Source organism: Bos taurus, chromosome 4 (genome assembly GCF_002263795.3).
Source record: "Bos taurus isolate L1 Dominette 01449 registration number 42190680 breed Hereford chromosome 4, ARS-UCD2.0, whole genome shotgun sequence".
Taxonomy (NCBI): domain Eukaryota; kingdom Metazoa; phylum Chordata; class Mammalia; order Artiodactyla; family Bovidae; genus Bos; species Bos taurus.
In genome coordinates this window covers 11,328,743-11,349,538 of record NC_037331.1, presented here as the reverse complement: position 1 = coordinate 11,349,538, position 20,796 = coordinate 11,328,743, and the positions used below count along the sequence as shown (strand labels likewise).

Here is a 20,796-nt window from a genome sequence, read left to right as displayed (position 1 = left end):
CTGGACGATTGAAATATCTCAGAGTGAAACATGAGAAAAAGTCTTATCTCTACAATTACACTCTATCTTTCATGTTCTCTGATATCATGTCCACCATGATAAAAAATTTTTCTACTGCCTATACCCACCAAGTCACATGAAATTCACTCTCCTACGGTTCATTATCCACTTAAGACAAAAGCCAACGTGGCGGGTGGTTTGGGGAAATGGTGGAACTTACAACCCCTTCCATTCCTTCGTTCCTTTTGCTTGGGGCATCACATACTCTATTTTCTCGTTTCCCTGAAAATTTCACTTCTCAGTTATGTCACCTTGATCAGTGTTTGTAATGGAAACACAAAAGACCCTGAATAGCCAAAGCAACCTTAAGAAAGAAAAATGGAGCTGGAGGAATCAACCTTCCTGATTTCAGACTATACCACAAAGCTATAGTCATCAAGATAGTATGGTACTGGAACAAAAACAGAAATACAGATGGAACAAGGTAGGAAGCCCACATATAAACCTATGCATCTTTGGGCACCTTATCTTTGACAAAAGACACAAGAATATACAATGGAGAAGACAGCTTCTTCAATAAGTGGTGATGGGAAAACTGGACAGCTACATGTAAAAGAATGAAATTAGAACACCTCCTAACATCACACAAAAATAGTCCCTGTATGGATATGTATGTCCTCTATATTCCTTCACTCTCTTCCTTTTCATTTACCAATTATGTCCCCATTATCTTGGAAGATTTACCTCCGCAGACAAGGGCCAGTGCCATATACATGTTTATCATTCCTTGCCATCTCATTCACATGTAACATACATGGCACCCCATGAGCACAAAATGCCAGGACCCATAATGCATGAAAATTCAGCAAAACTCACTTTAAAGTGAGTACAGTGTGTTAAGTCCATGACTGAATAAGTGTGGGCCTTGACAACCCTGAAAGAGCACATGAACCAGAATTCTTTTGCAGAAAGGAGAAAGTAACTATTTGGATTTTTAGGTCACCAGCTCAATAAAAACCAGCTTTGCCTGTCTGACATTATATTCTTAGTACCTTTCATTATTTTATTTTTTCTCCCTTTTACATTTTATTATTATATCTCCCTATCAAGTAGGGGCAGGGGCTTCCCTGGTAGCTCAGTTGGTAAAGAATCTGCCTGCAATGCAGGAAAACCCTGGTTCAATTCCTGAGTCAAAAAGTTATCCTGGAGAATGGATAGGTTACCCACTCCAGTATTCTGGGGTTTCCCTGGTGGCTCAGATGGTAAAAAATTTGCCTGCAATGAGGGAGACTCGGGTTGGATTCCTGTGTTGGGAAGATCCCCTGGAGGAGGGCATGGCAACCCACTCCAGTATTCTTGCCTGGAGAATCCCATAGAGAGAGGAGTCTGGCAGGCTATAGTCCATGGGGTTGCGAAGAGTTGGACACAACTGAGCAACTAAACATAGCACAGTACCATGTAGGGGAAGCAGTTTTTAAGAGGATAAGTACTTTTGTAATTTAAACAGTCTGCTTTGGTAAACTTAACTCTCGATTTTAAAAAATTACATTAGCATGAGAAAGCTTTCTAAGTAAGATGATTTTTCTGACATGTTTTGATTATAGAACACATGTACTTCTTACAAAAGAAGGAACTGTCACAGACTGTAAGATAAAATGCCATCATTTCTCTTATTGAAAATTCAGTTATTTGGAATAACTATTTCTGATAAAATCTTTATTTAATTCTTGTGTTTTTAGAGAATGGTTGTATAATTTTATGAAGACTGTTTTCCTCTCAAAACATTATTGGATTAAGCTTATTTGCCAGGTTAATAACTTTTATTAAAAATTGGCTTTTTTGACATGTACACAGTTTAAATTCAAGTATTTAAAATGGATAACCAACAAGGACCTACTGTATATCACTGGGAATTCTGCTCAACATGTGCAGGCTGAATGCGAGGGAGCTTGGGGGAGAACAGACACAAGTATATGTATGGCTGAGTCACTTTGCTGTGCACCTCAATTATCACAACATTGTTAATTAGCTGTATTTCAATATAAAATAAAGTTTCAAAAAATGGTTTTGTGTGTGTTTTAAAAAAACAACCTTAGGGCAGAGACTCACTCTGCCACTACTATAGTCAATGTTCCTATTGAGAAACTATAAGGGAACACATGGAACAACAGACTGGTTCCAAATAGGAAAAGGAGTACCTCAAGGCTGTATATTGTCACCCTGCTTATTTAACTTATATGCAGAGTACATCATGAGAAATGCTGGGCTGGAAGAAGCATAAGCTGGAATCAAGATTGCCAGGAGAAATATCAATAACCTCAGATATGCAGATGACACCACCCTTATGGCAGAAAGTGAAGAAGATCTAAAGAGCCTCTTGATGAAAGTGAAAGAGGAGAGTGAAAAAGTTGGCTTAAAGGTCAACATTTAGAAAACTAAGATCATGACATCCGGTCCCATCACTTCATGGCAAATAGATGGGGACACAGTGGAAACAGTGGCTGACTTTAATTTTGGGGCTCCAAAATCACTGCAGATGGTGATTGCAGCCATGAAATTAAAAGACGCTTACTCCTTGGAAGCAAAGTTATGACTAACCTGGACAGCATATTAAAAAGCAGAGACATTACTTTGTCAACAAAGGTCCATCTAGTCAAGGCTATGATTTTCCCAGTAGTCATGTATGGATGTGAGAGTTGGACTGTGAAGAAAGCTGAGCGCTGAAGAATTGATGCTTTTGAACTGTGGTGTTGGAGAAGACTCTTGAGAGTCCCTTGGACTGCAAGGAGATCCAACCAGTCTATTCTAAAGATCAGTCCTGGGTGTGCATTGGAAGGACTGATGTTGAAGCTGAAACTCCAATACTTTGGCCACCTGATGGGAAGAGCTGACTCATTTGCAAAGACCCTGATGCTGGGAAAGATTAAGGGCAAGAGGAGAAGGGGACGACAGAGGATGAGATGGTTGGATGGCATCATTGACTCAATGGACATGGGTTTGGGTAGACTCCGGGAGCTGGTGATGGACAGGGAGGCCTGGCGTCCTGCGGTTCATGAGGTCACAAAGAGTCGGGCATGACTGAGTGACTGAACTGAACTGAACTGACTGAAGTGATCAGAGATTTCCTTCTCAGAACTCTCTAATACAGAGATTATCTCACTGTCATACAGCAGCAATGATAAAACTGCAAGGATCCAATGCCTTTGTTCATCTACTGTGTATCAGATTCTTTTTTTTTTTAATTTCTCATTCAATCCTCACCATAATCCTGTGAGGTACAATGACATTCTAGGAATAATCACCTTTCCAGTACTACTCCACCTCCACCAACAAGCTTATAAACTCTTTAAATTGGCACCTTCGGTTCAGTTCAGTCGCTCAGTCGTGTCCGACTCTTTGCGACCCCATGAATCGTAGCACACCAGGCCTCCCTGTCCATCACCAACTCCCGGAGTTCACTCAGACTCATGTCCATCAAGTTGGTGATGCCATCCAGCCATCTCATCCTCTGGCGTCCCCTTCTCCTCCTGCCCCCAATCCCTCCCAGCATCACAGTCTTTTCCAATGAGTCAACTCTTCGCACGAGGTGGCCAAAGTACTGGAGTTTCAGCTTTAGCATCATTCCTTCCAAAGAAATCCCAGGGCTGATCTCCTTCAGAATGGACTGGTTGGATCTCCTTGCAGTCCAAGGGACTCTCAAGAGTCTTCTCCAACACTACAGTTCAAAAGCATCACTTCTTTGGCGCTCAGCCTTCTTCACAGTCCAACTCTCACATCCATATATGACCACTGGAAAAACCATAGCCTTGACTAGACGGATTTTGGTATCCTTTGTCTAAGTTTAAAAGATCTAAGTAGGGGGATGTTTAAGGGTCTTTCAGTCCCTTAACTAATGGCTGTTATTCTTTCTAGAAATGCAACCAACTCAGTAAAGCAAATGAAACCTCCACTGCCTCTGAGGAGACCCAGTTACTAATTTGATCGACTAGTTCAATGGAGCAGGATCCTAGTACTAGGGGCTTGGTTTTACTCTACACCACTGGGTGACCCGGGCACCAACTGGCTACCCCTCTTCCGTCCCTTCAATGGCTCTTAGATTACTTATGTGTGAGACCAGAAACTTGGATAAAGTTTTCTTCGACTTTACCTGAACTAACTCGTGGTGACAGGCAGTGAGAGGCGGAATCAGGAAAGAGAAGTTAACCATCCTCTCATGGTCTGGGAAAGACAGATGTACTGATTTAAATTCGGGGTCCGGCAGCTGAGAGAAAGAGCCAGTCCAGGAGCGGAGATCCAGGGTCCCAGGTCCGGAGTCTGAGTCCCAGGTCCTGAGTGGCAGCTGAAGCAGACGCGCCCCTTTGCCGGGAGCCCCGCCCACTTCTTCACCCGGGTTCACTCCAAGTCCCGGCCTCACGGTCGGCCTCGGCGGCGAACTATATTTCCCAGAATGCCGTTCAAGCCGCTGCGCAGGGCGCCAGTAAGCGCCTTGGATGACGCCATCAGCCAGCGCGGTGTTTAGACTCTATTGATGTCGTGGCGCATTGGAGGAAGAAGTTGCTGTTTCGCCGGGCACTGGTCCTGAGGTGGTCCTTGGCCTCTTCCTACCCACCCCTCTGCTCGCCTTTTCCCCCGCTCCTCTGGCAGGATGAGGCGTGCAGGCCTGGGTAAGAAGAGGCTGAGATTCGAAGTTCCGGGACCCTAGAACTGGCGGTGCTGGGCGCAGGGGCGCGGGGGGGAAATCGGACTGGCCTCTTGTCTGTGGAACCTGAGGCAGAGAGCAGGGTGTATGGAGGAGTCTTTGGAAGTGGTGTCAAGTGGAAACACCACCGTTTGTTCCAGATCCTAGGGGGTTCCTTAAGTTTGGTTCTGTCTCAAGTTATGGATGGTAGGTTTAGATGGAATAGTGGAGAACTCGGGGTGAGGTATGTACAGGTACCAACGCAGTGAGGAGTTTTTTTGTAGTGTTACTGACTGAGCGCGGTTATGGAAATTGCTGAGTTTCCATAGTTGCTGAAGTCTGTCTTCGCTTCTCTCTACTGGACCTAATGTTAGTTTCTTCAGAAGTGAAGTTTGAAGACTGTTGCATGCAAAGCACACTGATAATAACCGTATTAGCCTGGTAACAGTGAGTTTCACAGGTAAACCCAAGTGTCATTTTTGTTAAAGGCCGTGATGTGGATCTTCGGAGTCAAAGGCCATTTTACCCAGAACATTTCTTATCTCACCCTTGTTCCACTGGTAAGACGGTAGAATGTAGTAATACCTGGTGACTTAGCATTTGTTCTTGACTTTTGGCCTAGAAAGTAGTTCACCAAGCAGCAGAACAAATTAGGCACAAGAATTTACAGTGGGCTGTTACAGCACAAATCCATTAAAACAGCATTTTCTGGTTCTGGAACTATTAAGAGATGACTGGGAAAAAAGAGAAGAAGAAACCTGCCATATTAGTATACAGTAGACCTGAGAAAGTATATGAAATACTTGAAAAAGGATAATGTTTGTTACCTTTTTCAATTCTTATAATTCGATGGAAAAAAAGTTATTCAAAAGTGTCAGGTATTTAAAGTTAGTGAAAGTTGCCAGTAACTCTAGGCATGTACAGTGATTAGTAAATTATAGTATGAGAAAAAGCTCTTGAAAAATGTAGTTTTTGTGAATACTTGGGTCATAAAAGGAAAATTGGCTGGGTAAATTGTATAGAAAAAAAAATAACTCATTTTGAACAAGTATAGTTTTTTGTGTGTGTGTGTACTGCATTTTTATTATTTATTTATTTTTTTACTTCACAATATTGGTTTTGCCATACATCAACATGAATCCACCATGGGTAAGTGTAGTTTTATATGCCTAAATGAGTTTCCTTTTTATCATTAATGACAGCAAACATTTATTGTGTATTTGCGTAAGCTGTAGGTATACAGTCCTCTGTGGCTTCCCTGTGGCTTAGTGGTAGAGAATCCACCTGCCAGTGCTGGAGGTGCACACGAGATGCAGGTTCGATCCCTGGGTCAGGAAGATCCCCTGAAGAAAGAACCCACTCCAGTATTCTTGCCTGGAAAATCCCATGGACAGAGGAGCCTGGCGGGCTACAGTCCATGGGGTCACAAAGAGTCAGTCAGGACTGAGCACTCACACGCAGTCCTGTGTAGCTCTGTTCATGTTCCCCAAGCTTCTAATCTAGTTGAGGAGTAGAAATATGTACAAAGATAAGTTATAGTACAAGGTGGTAGCTATACAACCAAATACCAAATAAGTTCTACAGGCCGTGAATATCCCAGGGATTTCACAGAGAGTGCTTGGTAATTTGTGTGGACATAGAAGCCTCAACTGCAGCTTAAATAGCAAAGTGTAGGAGAGTTTGTTTCCAGTTGGAAGGGTGACCCTCTCCTTGCACCAAAACAATTGTAGGACTAGAATCTAGAATTATGAATAATGTGTTTAAGGGATTATGATTAAACCAATTCGGTTGAAGTAGGAGACATAGAACCAGAACCAACCATGTGGAGACCTTTGAGTACCAGGTCAAAGAATTTGGATCTCATCAGTAGGTCTTTGGGCCTTTTTGAAAGTTTTGTGCAGCAGTATGCTGTGAAAGTGCAGAGAGAAGAACTTGAGAGATGGTGGTTCTGAGCCCTGACTGTGCACTAGAATCACCTAGAGAGCTTTTAAGGCTTGAATACCTGGACCCCAGCCCAGACCAACTAAGTTAGAATCTCTAGGATAGAGTGTTTTTGTTTTAGTTTGTTTTTAAACTCCCCTGTAGTTGAGAGGAGGAAAGATGATTCCTTAGGTGTCTGTTGTTGTAAATTACATTGGAGTGATGTGACATGATGTGACAAGAGCTTTTTTTCTTTTTTAAGTATCAATGTGTATTGGGGTCATTAATCTGATAAATATTCATGTAGAGAAGCCCCCCGCACTTCATCTGCATGCTTGGTGCCTCAGTCGGGCCTAACTCTTTGTGACCCCAAGACCTATAGCCCGCCAGACTCCTCTGTCCAGGGAATTTTCCAGGCAAGGATACTGGACTGGGTTGCCATTTCCCTCTGCAGGCCCACAGTTCACATGACTGTCTAAGTGACTCGGTTCATTTATGATACAAATTATGCAGAAGTAGCATTTGCTTATGGACACAGTGTGAGGATTATCTTTGACCCCCATTAGCTTTCCTACAAATTTTCATGCCAGTAAGTCACAAAACAAGTGGCTAAACTTGGAATAACAACTCCTAACTTTTGATTTTTTTTTTTTAAATACTGGGAATGGATGATAGTGTGGGGGAAGATTAACTCTTTAATAGGAGAAGGTGCTTTGAAAGCTTTCTGGACAATAAATAAAATGGGAATTTCACTTTTAATAAATGGAACAGTGCAGAAGAACTCTAAAAATAAAAATAAGATATGCAAAAATAATAATGAAGGAAATGGAAACAAATAGCCACTAATTTAGAACTGAATTCCTTGGGGAAGTTGTCAAGTGGTTAATTCAACCAGTCAGTAATGACTTACTGGGTGAACATTATTTATGTAGCATATTAATCGTATAAAATATGAAGAGATTTTTATTTCCTTTAAGGATTTTGGTCTTTATTAAAGTAGACTTTGTATAGCATATCATTGGTGAATAGGATGAGAATGCATTTTTTAAATGATTCTTTTAACTGTTGAGTAGAGGGAAATATTATGTGTAGTCACTTGTCCTTACGTTGTACAATGGCACACTTAGAGAACTTTGTAGATGATGGATCAGCAATTGGAAATTTGAGGAAGGCAACTCTTTCTCCTCAGTAATATACTTGTTTAACATTTTGTTGTGGTTTTTGTGGTGGCAGAGATTGTGTGTCTCCTGCTCGAAGTACTTGTTAGATACAGGGATACAGAAACAGGCTGAGACGCCGCTTTTGTCCTCAAAGAAGCTTATGACCCCACTGTTGACAAAGGCAGACACATTCAAAGCTGAATAACTGATTTCAGATTCTGTTCATTAGTTGGTTCATTTACACGTATTTACTGGCTATGCCTTGCTGTGTATATATGTTTGGGGGGGATCTATAGCCATGGGCAGAACAAATTTAGTTTCTGCCCTTGGAGTGCAGTCCAGAGCATGATATTAGTGTTATGTATAGTCAGAACTGTAAGAATTCAAAAGAGGATTTTGCTTTTTAGAGAAAGTGAGTTTTACTATGCCTGGAAAGAGCTTTCTGTTCACTTTCCGACACTTCCATCAGTCACCAGTGATGCCTGCTACTTTCTGCACTTCCATCTTACTGTCAGAGCCACTTCATTCACTCTGAGTAGATGGAGGCCTCTAGTCTCTGTATTATCCCTTTCCTCCACAGAGCCGGGCTTCCATTGCCAGTACAATCCTTGTCCAGTCTAGTCCCCAGAATCCATATATATCACCTACTCTTTTGACAAGGAATCGCAACGTCTTGGGGCTCTGTTCTTCAGCAGCCCCAGCACTGCACTCCAACTCTTGTTTCAGTCTAACCCTCCAGGTTCTCATGGGCTGATATAGGCTGATCAGTTTTTCTGCAGAAAAATCACACATCCAGGTGAAAAATCCCACTACAGTATAATTGCCTCAGCCACAATTGCTTTACCCCTGTAGTAATCCTGTACAACCCCAGTTATTTTCCTCCATTATTCTCTACAGTTTTTTTCCCCCAAAAGATCACCATTTTTCAAAGACAGGCTTTTCTCTTATTTCACTGAGAAAATTGTCAACAGTTTTTTTTTTCTCTTTTAAATGCAGTTAAATAATACCCTCAACTATGCTTTCCTTTCTCAGTCCTCCAACGTGTTAGTACATGTATTCACTGTTCAAGGCTCACTCCACCTGTTGGAGTGCCTGATGAATATCAAGTTATATTGGGCAGTGCCTGGGACTGTTGTCCTGTATCCCAATGTTCTTCCCTAGAAGAAGAGCTCTGAAAAGTATTGATAGCACCTAGAAAGAACAAGGGATCTGATGCATGATAGTTTATCAAGTATTTGTTGAAGAATGAATGAGTCTTCCTCTTAAATCTGAGTTAATATTCTCCATAAGTTATTTTCGCTCGCTTCTGTTTAAAAGAGCTGCCCATAAAGGACCTTCCCTCTACCATTAACTCCGTCCTGTTGTATTATCCTGTCTCTGCCTTTCCCTGCACAGCCAAGATTCTTCCATAGGTAGTTGATGTTACTAATTTTAGGGGTGTGTGTTTAATGGTGTAGTTCTAGAGAGCAGGAAATATGTCCAGAATACCCTTATATATCAGTGTGTATTTCACAGTTTTATGGGCAATCAGTAAGCAGTCAACAAATGCTTATTGAGCTGAATTCAGTATCCTTTGCTTAAGAGAGGTTATTAGAGTTGTTCTGAACTCTGTTTGGTTATTAATTTTTATTTTTTTTTAATTTTATTTAATTTTTCAACTTTATAATATTGTATTAGTTTTGCCAAATATCAAAATGAATCCGCCACAGGTATACATGTGTTCCCCATCCGGAACCCTCCTCCCTCCTCCCTCTCCATACCATCCCTCTGGGAGAATGACATTGAAACATGTATAATATCATGTATGAAACGAGTTGCCAGTCCAGGTTCGATACACGATCCTGGATGCTTGGGGCTGGTGCACTGGCACTGGTTATTAATTTTTAAAGTTCATTTGGAGTGTGAGTATTACAGACATACCTGGTCTGTCTGCCAGCAGCCTCCAGGGGTCTTTTTCAGTTCTTTCTAGTCAGGGTTTCAGAAGGGACTTGTTTTTGCTACAACTCTGCTCGGAACTGATCCTTGCAGGTGAAGGAGTACCCCCTGGCAACTATGGGAACTATGGCTATCCTAATAGTGGGTATAGTGCCTGTGAAGAGGAGAACGAGAGACTCACGGAAAGTCTGAGAAACAAAGTAACTGCGATAAAATCTGTAAGTATATAACAGGTACTTTTCAGTTTGTACATGACATGTACACGCTGCTATATTTAAAATGGATAACCAACAAGGACTTAGTGTATAGTACAGGGAACTCTGCTCAATGTGTGTGGCAGCCTGGATGAGAGGGTTGTATGCAGGAGAACGGATACATGTGTATCCATTGAGTCCCTTGGCAGTTCACCTGCACTGTCACAATATTGTTAATTGGCTGTACTCCAGTACAAATTAAAACAGTTTAAAAATGTTTATTTTTACTGGCATAGGGGATTTAGTCCCACAAAACGGTATAGTTCAGTGATATGCGCTTTCCCCCTAGATTTAACAATTCAGGGATAATAAAGCACCTAGATAGCCCAAATCACCTAAATTCAGTTCAGTCACTTAGTTGTGTCCGACTCTTTGTGACGCCATGGACTGCAGCACGCCAGGCCTCCCTGTCCATCACCAACTCGTGGAGTTTACCCGAACTCATGTCCATTGAGTCGGTGATGCCATCCAACCATCTCATCCTCTGTCGTCCCCTTCTCCTCCTGCCCTTAATCTTTCCCAGCATCAGGGTCTTTGCAAATGAGTCAACTCTTCACATCAGGTGGCCAAAGTATTGGAGTTTCAGCTTTAGCATTAGTCCTTCCAAAGAAATCCCAGGGCTGATCTCCTTCAGAATGGACTGGTTGGATCTCCTTGCAGTCCAAGGGACTCTCAAGAGTCTTCTCCAACACCACAGTTCAAAAGCATCAATTCTTCGGCGCTCAGCTTTCTTTACAGTCCAACTCTCATATCCATACATGACCACTGGAAAAACCATAGCCTTGACTAGACGGACCTTTGTTGACAAAGTAATGTCTCTGCTTTATAATACGCTGTCTAGGTTGGTCATAACTTTCCTTCCAGGGAGTAAGTGTCTTTTAATTTCATGGCTGCAGTCACCATCTGCAGTGATTTTGGAGCCCAAAAATTAAAGTCAGCCACTGTTTCCACTGTGTCCCCATCTATTTGCCATGAAGTGATGGGACTGGATACCATGATCTTAGTTTTCTGAATGTTGAACTTTAAGCCAACTTTTTCACTCTCCTCTTTCACTTTCATCAAGAGGCTCTCTAGTTCCTCTTCACTTTCTGCCATAAGGGTGGTGTCATCTGCATATCTGAGGTTACTGATATTTCTCCCAGAAATCTTTATTCCAGCTTGTGCTTCTTCCAACCCAGCATTTCTCATGATGTACTCTGCATAAAAGTTAAATAAGCAGGGTGACAATATACAGCCTTGACATACTCCTTTTCCTATTTGGACCCATGTTCCATGTCCAGTTCTAACTGTTGCTTCTTGATCTGGATACAGATTTCACAGGAGGCAGGTTAGGTGGACTGGTATTCCCATTTCTTTCAAAAATTTCCACAGTTTATTGTGATCCACATAGTCAAAGGCTTTGGCATAGTTAATAAAGCAGAAATAGATGTTTTTCTGGAACTCTCTTGCTTTTTCGATTATCCAACAGATGTTGGCAATTTGATCCCTGGTTCCTCTGCCTTTTCTAAATCCTACTTGAACATATGGAAGTTCATGGTTCATGTATTGCTGAAGCCTGGCTTGGAGAATTTTGAGCATTACTTTGCTAGCGTGTGAGATGAGTACAGTTATGCAGTAGTTTGAACATTCTTTGGCATTACCTTTTTTTGGGGATTGGAATGAAAACTGACCTTTTCCAGTCCTGTGGCCACTGCTGAGTTGTCCAAATTTGCTGGCATATTGAGTGCAGCACTTTCACAGCATCATCTTTTAGGATTTGAAATAGCTTAACTTGAGTTCCATCACCTCACTAGCTTTGTTCATAGTGATTCTTCCTAAGGCCCACTTGACTTCACATCCCAGGATGTCTGGCTCTAGGTGAGTGATCACAGCATCGTGATTATCTGGGTCATGAAGATCTTTTCTGAACAGTTCTTCTGTGTATTCTTGCTCCCTCTTCTTAATATCTTTTGCTTCTGTTAGGTCCATACCATTTCTGTCCTTTATTGAGCCCATCTTTACATGAAAAGTTCCCTTGCTATCTCTAATTTTCTTGAAGAGATCTCTATTCTTTCCCAGTCTAATGTTTTCCTCTATTTCTTTGCACTGATCACTGAGGAAGGCTTTCTTATCTCTTCTTGCTATTCTTTGGAACTCTGCATTCAGATGCCTATATCTTTCCTTTTCTCCTTTGCTTTTCACTTCCCTTGTTTTCACAGCTATTTGTAAGGCCTCCTCAGACAGCCATTTTGCTTTTTTGCATTTCTTTTTCTTGAGGATGGTCTTCATTCCCATCTCCTGTACAATGTCACGAACCTTCATCTGTAGTTCTTCAGGCACTCTGTCTATCAGATCTAGTCCCTTAAATCTATTTCTCACTTCCACTGTATAATCATAAGGGATATGATTTAGGTCATACCTGAATGGTCTAGTGGTTTTCCCTACTTTCTTCAATGTCTGAATTTGGCAATAAGGAGTTCATGATCCGAGCCACAGTCAGCTCCTGGTCTTGTTTTTGCTGACTGTATACAGCATCTCTATCTTCGGCTGCAAAGAATATAATCAGTCTGATTTTGGTGTTGACCATCTGGTGATGTCCATGTGTAGAGTCTTCTCTTGTGTTGTTGGAAGAGGGTGTTTGCTATGACCAGTGCGTTCTCTTGGCAGAACTACATTAGCCTTTGCCCTGCTTCATTCTGTACTCCAAGGCCAAATTTGCCTGTTACTCCAGGTGTTTTTTGACTTCGTACTTTTGCATTCCAGTCCCCTATAATGAAAAGGACATCTTTTTTGGGTGTTAGTTCTAAAAGGCCTTGTAGGTCTTCATAGAACCATTCTGCTTCAGCTACTTCAGCTTCTTCAGTGTTACTGGTCGGGGCATAGACATGGATTACTGTGATATTGAATGGTGTGCCTTCAAAACAAACAGATCATTCTTACGTTTTTGTGATTGCATGCAAGTACTGTACTTTCTTTAATACAACTGTCATTTATTCCAGGGAAAGAAATTTCCATGAGAAAAAAAGCTTTCTTTTAATAAGGAGCCTAAATTATCAATATTGGTATTAAAACTCAAGTAATTCTTAATTTCCTCTAAATGTTGTATTTTCCAAATTATTAACATTATATGATATTGTTAGTTCAATAATCAATTCCTATTTATTTATTAAGACCTTGAAAATAATATTAATTTCAGAATGTAACAGTCTCCAGACTGAATACAATTCTACTTTCCAAAAACTAATGAAATATCAGTTAAGTTTTAGCAACGTGACTCAAAATTTAAACACAATCTGAGTACAGATTAGAAAATGTCAAAACTTATGGTGTGTATATATTTATATATATAAATATATATATATATATATTTAACCACCAAAAAAAGCTGAAGTTATATATATATATATATATTTTTTTTTTTTTTAACTTCAGCTTTTTTTGGTGGTTAAATCTAAAATACTGCTTGTAGTATTTTGCAATACTACAGTACAATTACAATGTAGTAATATCTCAGAGCATTCTACCTTCCACCCCCAAGCAGCCCATCTTTTGACTTTTCTTCTTCTAGTCTCAAAAAGCTACAAATCTCAGTCTTTTGTGTTTTTGCCTTTGAACCTCGTGTCAGTCACCAAGTCCTATGTTCTTTCTCTCTACTGTTCCTATTTTGACCTTCCTGTTTCTAATACTTTGCCCGGGTTTTCATCAGTGGACTATTGGGAAAGCCTTTTAACCTGTTTCCCATTTTTCGTATGTTTTGGTCTGAGCTACACCCAGTCATCATCACAGTCATCTCCTTGGTTTTTAGAGTATTTTTTAAATTGCATTCTACACTCCCAGAAGTCTTAGTGGCGTCCCCTGATGTAAGAAATGAAGTTCCCACTCTGTAGCTTGATGAGACAGGTTCTGCAGAGATTGCCCCAGCGTTTTAGACCTCACCTCCTGTGCTTTAGAATGTGTGCGTGCTGCCGCCAGACGGATTTGTGCATCCCTCGTGCCCTGTGCGCGCTGTCGCCCTCCCACTCCTGCATCTTGGGTCATGCAGTCCCCTTGCCTAGGGCACCCTCTCCCTCCTGACCCTGGCTGAAGTCTTACCCATCTGAAAGGCTCCATCTCTTCTTTTCACCTTCTCTCCTCCAGGCTTCACCTGATCACCACATAAACCTAACCTTTTCCTTGTGAACGTAAGATCATTTGTACCATTTCTGTAGCACTTATTGCATAACGATCTGCATTGGAATTATTTGTATGTAAAAAAAAATTATCAGAATACAGCGTTTTCTACTGTAGTTTTACATTCTGCATAGCACTTAACGTATTTCCTTATAGTGTATTGAGTTAATATGTATTAAATAAAATAAAGGAATTACAAAAAGACAGTTTTGATTATGCCTTAAAATAAACATGTGTGGTACACTTATAGAGCATTCATTGGAAGCTTATGTTGCCAAAACTTAATTGATAGTTCATTAGTCTTTGGAAAATTGAATTGTATTTCAGCCTAGAGACTGTTATCTCCTGAAATGAGTATTGTTTTCAAGGTCTAATTAAATCAAAAGGAGTTGATCTATGAACTAAGCAATATTGTATAATGTTAATAACTTAGAAAATACAACATTTTGGAGGAAATTAAGAATTAAATGATTTTTTTTAATTCCAATATTGATATTTTAGGCTCCTTGTTAGAAGAAAGCCTTTTTCTCATGCATATTTCTTTCCTTGGCATGAATGACAGTTGTAAAAGTAGTTCGGCGATTTGGGCTGGCTAGTTTCATAGTTGCTTTATTATTTCTGAATTGTTAAATTTTGTGGAAAAGCTTATATTCTGATCTATAGAATCCTAGAATGATTTTGTGTTGATATTACCCCAGATACTTACAAAATAAGTTGAGGACAATATTTGCAGTGGTTTACCATGATTTTTAGTAGTTTCCAAGATTTAGTAGTAGTGTATTTATTCAGCTATTTTAGAAGTGAAGTCTTTGATGAATTTATCATATGAAGTATTAGATAGGTTTTGATTTGAATCTTCATTCAGACTCAGCCTCTTCTTTGCATAGCTTCATGATGTGGGTAACACTAACTTGTAAATTTTTTCCAATTTGTTATCAAATTTTGAAGAAACAATACCTTTACAATCTAAAGAAATAATTAATTTAGGCTTATAGTCAAAGTAATGTCACATTCATTAGGAAAATATTACTTATATCTGAACTTAATATGGGAACTTAGATAACATTTTTAAAATGTAAATGAAGAAATATACAAACAAATGCTATTGTGTGAATGATATAAAGAGAGAAAAAAGAATTCAAGGATAAGAGGACAGGAAAGAAACATGTACCTAAATTAAAAGATGGAATTGAATATTAAGTTTAAATCAAAATGAAGAACAGAGAGACAATGTCTATAGTTGAGAAGGAATAGAGATTCTAAATTGGTTTTCTTTTTAATTATGAAACTAAGGTAACTTTATAGGAGACTTGGAAAATACAGAATGAATAATATTTCCACTATATATTACAATTAATTATGTAGATTAAGACTTTTAGTTGAATTTTCACTATCAAACTCTCAAAAATGAATAGAATGGACAGAAAAGTAGAACGATATAGTAGACTTGAAAACACTGTGAGCCAATTCAATATAATTAAGATTTATACAGTTTTCACACATAATGATATGAATTCTATCAAGTTCCCATAGACTATAAACTAGGAGACACTGAAGCATATCCAGAGGATAAGACCAAGTGCAGAAACTTGATGGCCTAAAGGTATTGAAATCATACAGTGTCTGTTCTCTTACCACTGTGGAATTATGTTAGAGATCAGTATCAAAAGATATTTGAAAATAACCCACATATTTTCAAGTGCAATGGGACATTTCCCAAGAGAGATCTTTGACTTGGCCATTGAAAGCCTCAACAAAGTTAAAAGATCGAAAAAACAGGGTGATTGCAGAGAGCAAAGCATTTAAATGTGAAGTTAATATCAAACTGAGAACTTAATATCAAAGATACTTTAAAAACCCCATATATACTATGTTAAAAAAAAAAGGAAATTAACATATGATACAGTGTTATTAACTACAGCTTTTATCCAAATTTCACAAAATTTTATGCTAGTGTTCATTATTTGTTTTCATCCCTTATTCAAGATTCCATGTTGAATTTAATTGCATTGATCAGCTTCACTGCATGCAACAAATTCTGATAAATTCTCTTCACTTTTATTCTGCTACAGATATTTTCTAATTTTCTTTGTTATGACTTCTTAGATACACCCATCATTTAAAAGTGGACATTTAATTTCTAAGTTAGTTTTTATTAATTTCAGTGGGAAAAATAACCAAAGAATAAAGTATACTTTATATTTTTAAGACAGTTTTATTTGAGAAAACATTTATGCTTAGAATGGCATTGTTGTTTTTAGTTTATAACACTTAAAAACATTTAGGTAAGTAATAATGTTTATGCTTTCTTCTTTGTAGCTTTCCATTGAAATAGGGCATGAAGTTAAACATCAAAATAAATTATTAGCTGAAATGGTAAGTGGTTATGATTTTAACTTTAAGAAACTTGACTGGATATTCTCAAATTTGGCTTGGAATAACTCTAAGAGTTGTTTCTGCCCTATTTTTACATTTTTCATCTCGCCTAACCCACATGAGTAGGAGGAGGAGGTAGGAGTGAGTGTATATTTTATCTTGTATTTAGAACACTGTTAGAGACTCGGGACAATGACTATTTCAAGCTGTCTTTAAGATCTCAGCGGATATAGACTGCCAAGTAAATGCTTTATATCCAGTCAACCAAATGTCTTTCACTTAATGTAAACCTGTCTTCTGCTTGATCTCCTAAGGATCACTGTGAACGAGTCAATAGGACTGAATATAGTAACATCCCCAAGCCTTTTCTCTCTAAGCAAGCTCAGTAAGGTATGCCTTTCCTTGCTAGAGGCTCTTTTTATTCCTTACTGTTCATTTTGGACGTCAAACTCCTCTGGACCGTCCCTAGTTTCTTCAAATGCTTTTAAAATTGTACTATTTAAAAATGAATATTGCACTGAAAATTTTCTAGTGAAGGTTGTACATGAGACTCACTTGAGGAACTTTGAAAATATCCATGCCTGGTTCTCACTTGAAATATACTGATTGAGAGTTTTAGGGAGGGGGCGTCGCTCGGTATATGTATTTTGATAATATTTTACATCCCAGGTGATTCTGTTGCATAGCCCTAGGGAAGAACTATTCATGTAAAGTGCTTAAGCTGCCCAGAACCTGAACTGTACAGAGGCTATCGTTATGTCAGGACCTTACATCCCAGGTTATTGAGATTTCTAAAAAAGTGCGGTCTTTCCAAATCATGCGCAGTTCTCTCCCCTTCAGGACTTTTCTAGCTGTGTTTTAATGTGGCAGCTTTTCCCCATCCATATTTGAAGTCTTTGCCACAGTTTACTACCGCTGCATGATAGGCTCTTAACTTTTAATAGATTCTGCTGACCTTCGAAGTCAGCTTCCTAAACAAAAGGGTCTGAAAAGTAAAGGTAGATTTAACTGCTAACCATATTCAGTGGATAAATTGCTGTACTGGGAATTTAACCTTGGAGAGTGATACCTCCAACAAAATGAGGGGGAAACCTGTGTGATGGTAGATGAACCTCTTACTTTTATTGTTAATGTTTTTTAATCCACATAATTGGAATAAGACCTAAATACTTTGGGATTTTGAATTACTCTGGAGCTGAAAAAATGTTTATTGGATAATGAAAGAGCTTATTTATTGAGAAAATTATTTTGCATGGAGTAATCAGGTTGATTATCCAAGTTATACACAGGCTCCAGAATATGTCATTAAAAGTGTATTCTAATAACTGTATATTAAATTACTCAAATATGCATATGTAGAATGTTAGAATCCAACCATTATGTTTTCCTTTTTTCCTCACAGGATTCACAGTTTGATTCTACAACTGGATTTCTAGGTAAAACTATGGGAAAACTGAAGCTTTTATCCAGAGGAAGCCAAACGAAGTTGCTCTGCTATATGATGCTGTTCTCATTATTTGTCTTTTTTGTCATTTACTGGATTATTAAACTGAGGTGATGCGAGTCAGTGTGAGTTTGGAATTTGTTCCAACTTAACAGCTTGGAGTACCACATCAGTAAAAAAAAAAAAAATCAGCATCAAAACATTCCTAAATTTCAGCTACTATGGCTATTCCCATCAAAGAGTACTGAATCTTGTTTTATAAATCACACCAGATAATACAGTGCTCTTTGGATACTGTTTCTTAATGATTCACTTTTTGCCCCTATTTTCAGGGGTACTGAGATGTTCTGAGGTTCACTCTGGCCCTAACACTTTTTCCCTGTTTTTTGCTGTGAGATGAAAGAGCAGTTATAAAATTCTGTTGTGATCATAAATGTAGGTTTCTGTTCCACATAAAGAGACTTACTGGGAGAGTAGCAGTGCCTAAAGAGCCTGGTGCTGTGCTCTTGAGGTGGTGAGCAAGTCTGTGATGGATGAGGAGTGTGTTTCCTGGATTGTCATCGCCCCAATGTTGTACTCTTCTTTCCTCCTTTATTTTGTTTAAATTGTAGGCTGATTTTTTTTTAACCTGCAGTTTTCCTAATAATTTTTGATGATAGGACTCTTCTTCCCCCCCTCTACCCAAGGACCTCAGTCTTTACTAAAACTTGTTATTTTGGCATATTTCTAGTAGGATCCAAAACAAGTGTGTACCAGTATAGTTGTCATTTTATATTAACTTTATATATATATAACATTGACTTGGCTTATAATAGTTTTATGATTTTAGCCACTCAGGCCATTTGGTTATCATTTATGACAGAATAATGTGAAGCTAAAGTAATTGCTAAGCTCTGAATGGAAATAAAATGTTCAGGAAAAGTAATTGCCTCTGCTTTATTATGTGCTCAAAATAAATACTCAGGCATTGAACTTGGGGTTAAGGGCACAGTTGTTTTAATCCAGTGTATTTGTTTATAGGAAACATTTGCAAAAATGGACTGCTAAGTAGATGTCAAAATGTTGTGAAATTGTCTGTATTGCTACTGTTTTGGAATTTGCTCATTGATGGGCTTCAAAAATAAAACTTTTAGTAAAATATATTAATTGACTTTGTTGCTTCTTTGTTCAAGTCTTTTTTTTCCCCCACAAACCAAGAAGTGGTTCTGAAAACTCACAACAAACTCAGAAAAGCTTAATGTATTATTTCACTACTTGGTTCAAACAAACGAGATAAATCATGACAACAATTTCAAAAATCTATTTAATTCTTTCTTCCTTCTGCTTGGGGACCCCTAAGAAAAAGTACTTCCGGAAATAAAATTTTGGGAAAACATCAAATATGGGAAAGTTCTAATATTTTCATAATCCTTTACAAACTCATTGCTAAATTGAAAAGGACTTTATTGCTCTTGGTGTCTGGGAGGTTGATTGTAATAACTGAATAAGCAAAATATTCATATTATTATTTTTATTCAAACATGAGACTTGTAGGTTGTTTGGTGGGTGATATACTGTAAACCCTGTGCTTTAAATGATAAAGGAAGCTTCAGAAAAATCTCAAGTCTCTAGATTTTTTCTGAAAAATATCTAGTTATTTCACTAGGAGTTGGTCCAAATGGTAGAAACTTTAATTTACCTGCCCCATCCCCTATGGATACCAGGCATGAAAGTGGAGTCACTCAGTCATGTCTGACTTTTTGCAACCCCATGGACTGTAGCCCGCCAGGCTCCTCCGTCCATGGGATTTTCCAGGCAAGAATACTGGAGCGGCTTGCCATTTTCTTCTCCAGGGAGTCTTCCCTGACCCAGGAATCAAACCCAGGTCTCCTGCATTGCAGGCAGAGTCTACCGTCAGAGCCACCAGGGAATCCCCTATACCAGGCATAGGTTTCCACAATGAGGAAAGAGAGAATTATACATAATACTGATAGACTTTAACATGCAAATTAATTCTTGTATACTACTTAAGCAGAGAAGAGTTGTTAAATAGGCAACATTTTAAACATCAGAATTTGGGAGCAGAAAACTATAGCACCTGCACCCATAAAAACCATCTATTTCCATCAACCTAGTTTCCCTGATTTTTCAGTGCTCTTAAATTTCTCATTTTGTGTCTTGAGTTTGCATCCTTGTAGAAAACGTGGGAAAAGTGCTTGATAATTTGGGTTCATTCAATCAGTAAATAACTTTATCAGGCCATATTGATGAACAAACTTTGACTCAGTATTTACTGGGAAACACAAAAGCATAGTAAGACTGAAAGCTATGCAGTCCCACTGCCTGAGCGTAAATCCTGGCTCCCCTATTCATGTCATAACTTTGATCTGATGACCTCTCCACCTCAGTTACTTTATTTGTAAAGCAAAAATAATCATATATAGGTAGCAGTAATACATTCATAGAGTTATTGTGATAAATAAATGATATTCCTTGTAAAGAACTTCGAATGGGTTCCTGGCACTCAATGATGGCTGTTGCCTTTGTGGGTCTATGGACAGGTGCTTGGGAATTTTAATGTCATGCTAGCCTACATGTTGCTGATAAATTTTGGCTGCTTTCTCTCTCCCATAATCCCACCAGGGATATAAGCAGCTGTTTGTCTTTTCTGGGAAGGGTCATCATTTTCTGGAATTTAGTTTTTTTTTAATGTTTGTATCTTCAGCAATCATGGGATTTCGTTTTTAAAAAACCTTGAGTTATTGGAGTGAGAACAACAAACTTTTCAGCTTTCTGAAAACAGAAGTTTGAAGGGAGAGAACTTAGAAGGTTTTCTGCTTGGTAAAAAGTTATAAACATTTCATTTCTTTTTACTTTTTCTATATAGATTTAACTTTCTTC

General features: G+C 38.8%; 1 protein-coding gene across 1 annotated transcript; it reads left to right on the top strand.

The window, feature by feature from the left end:
- Positions 1 to 4,537: 4,537 nt before the first annotated feature.
- On the top strand, positions 4,538 to 19,058 carry BET1 (Bet1 golgi vesicular membrane trafficking protein). Its single transcript, NM_001099157.1, is given in 4 exon segments — positions 4,538 to 4,664; positions 9,787 to 9,911; positions 16,416 to 16,472; positions 17,875 to 19,058. Coding segments are annotated over 4 exon segments (357 nt in total). The 5' UTR covers positions 4,538 to 4,645; the 3' UTR covers positions 18,031 to 19,058.
- Positions 19,059 to 20,796: the final 1,738 nt, after the last annotated feature.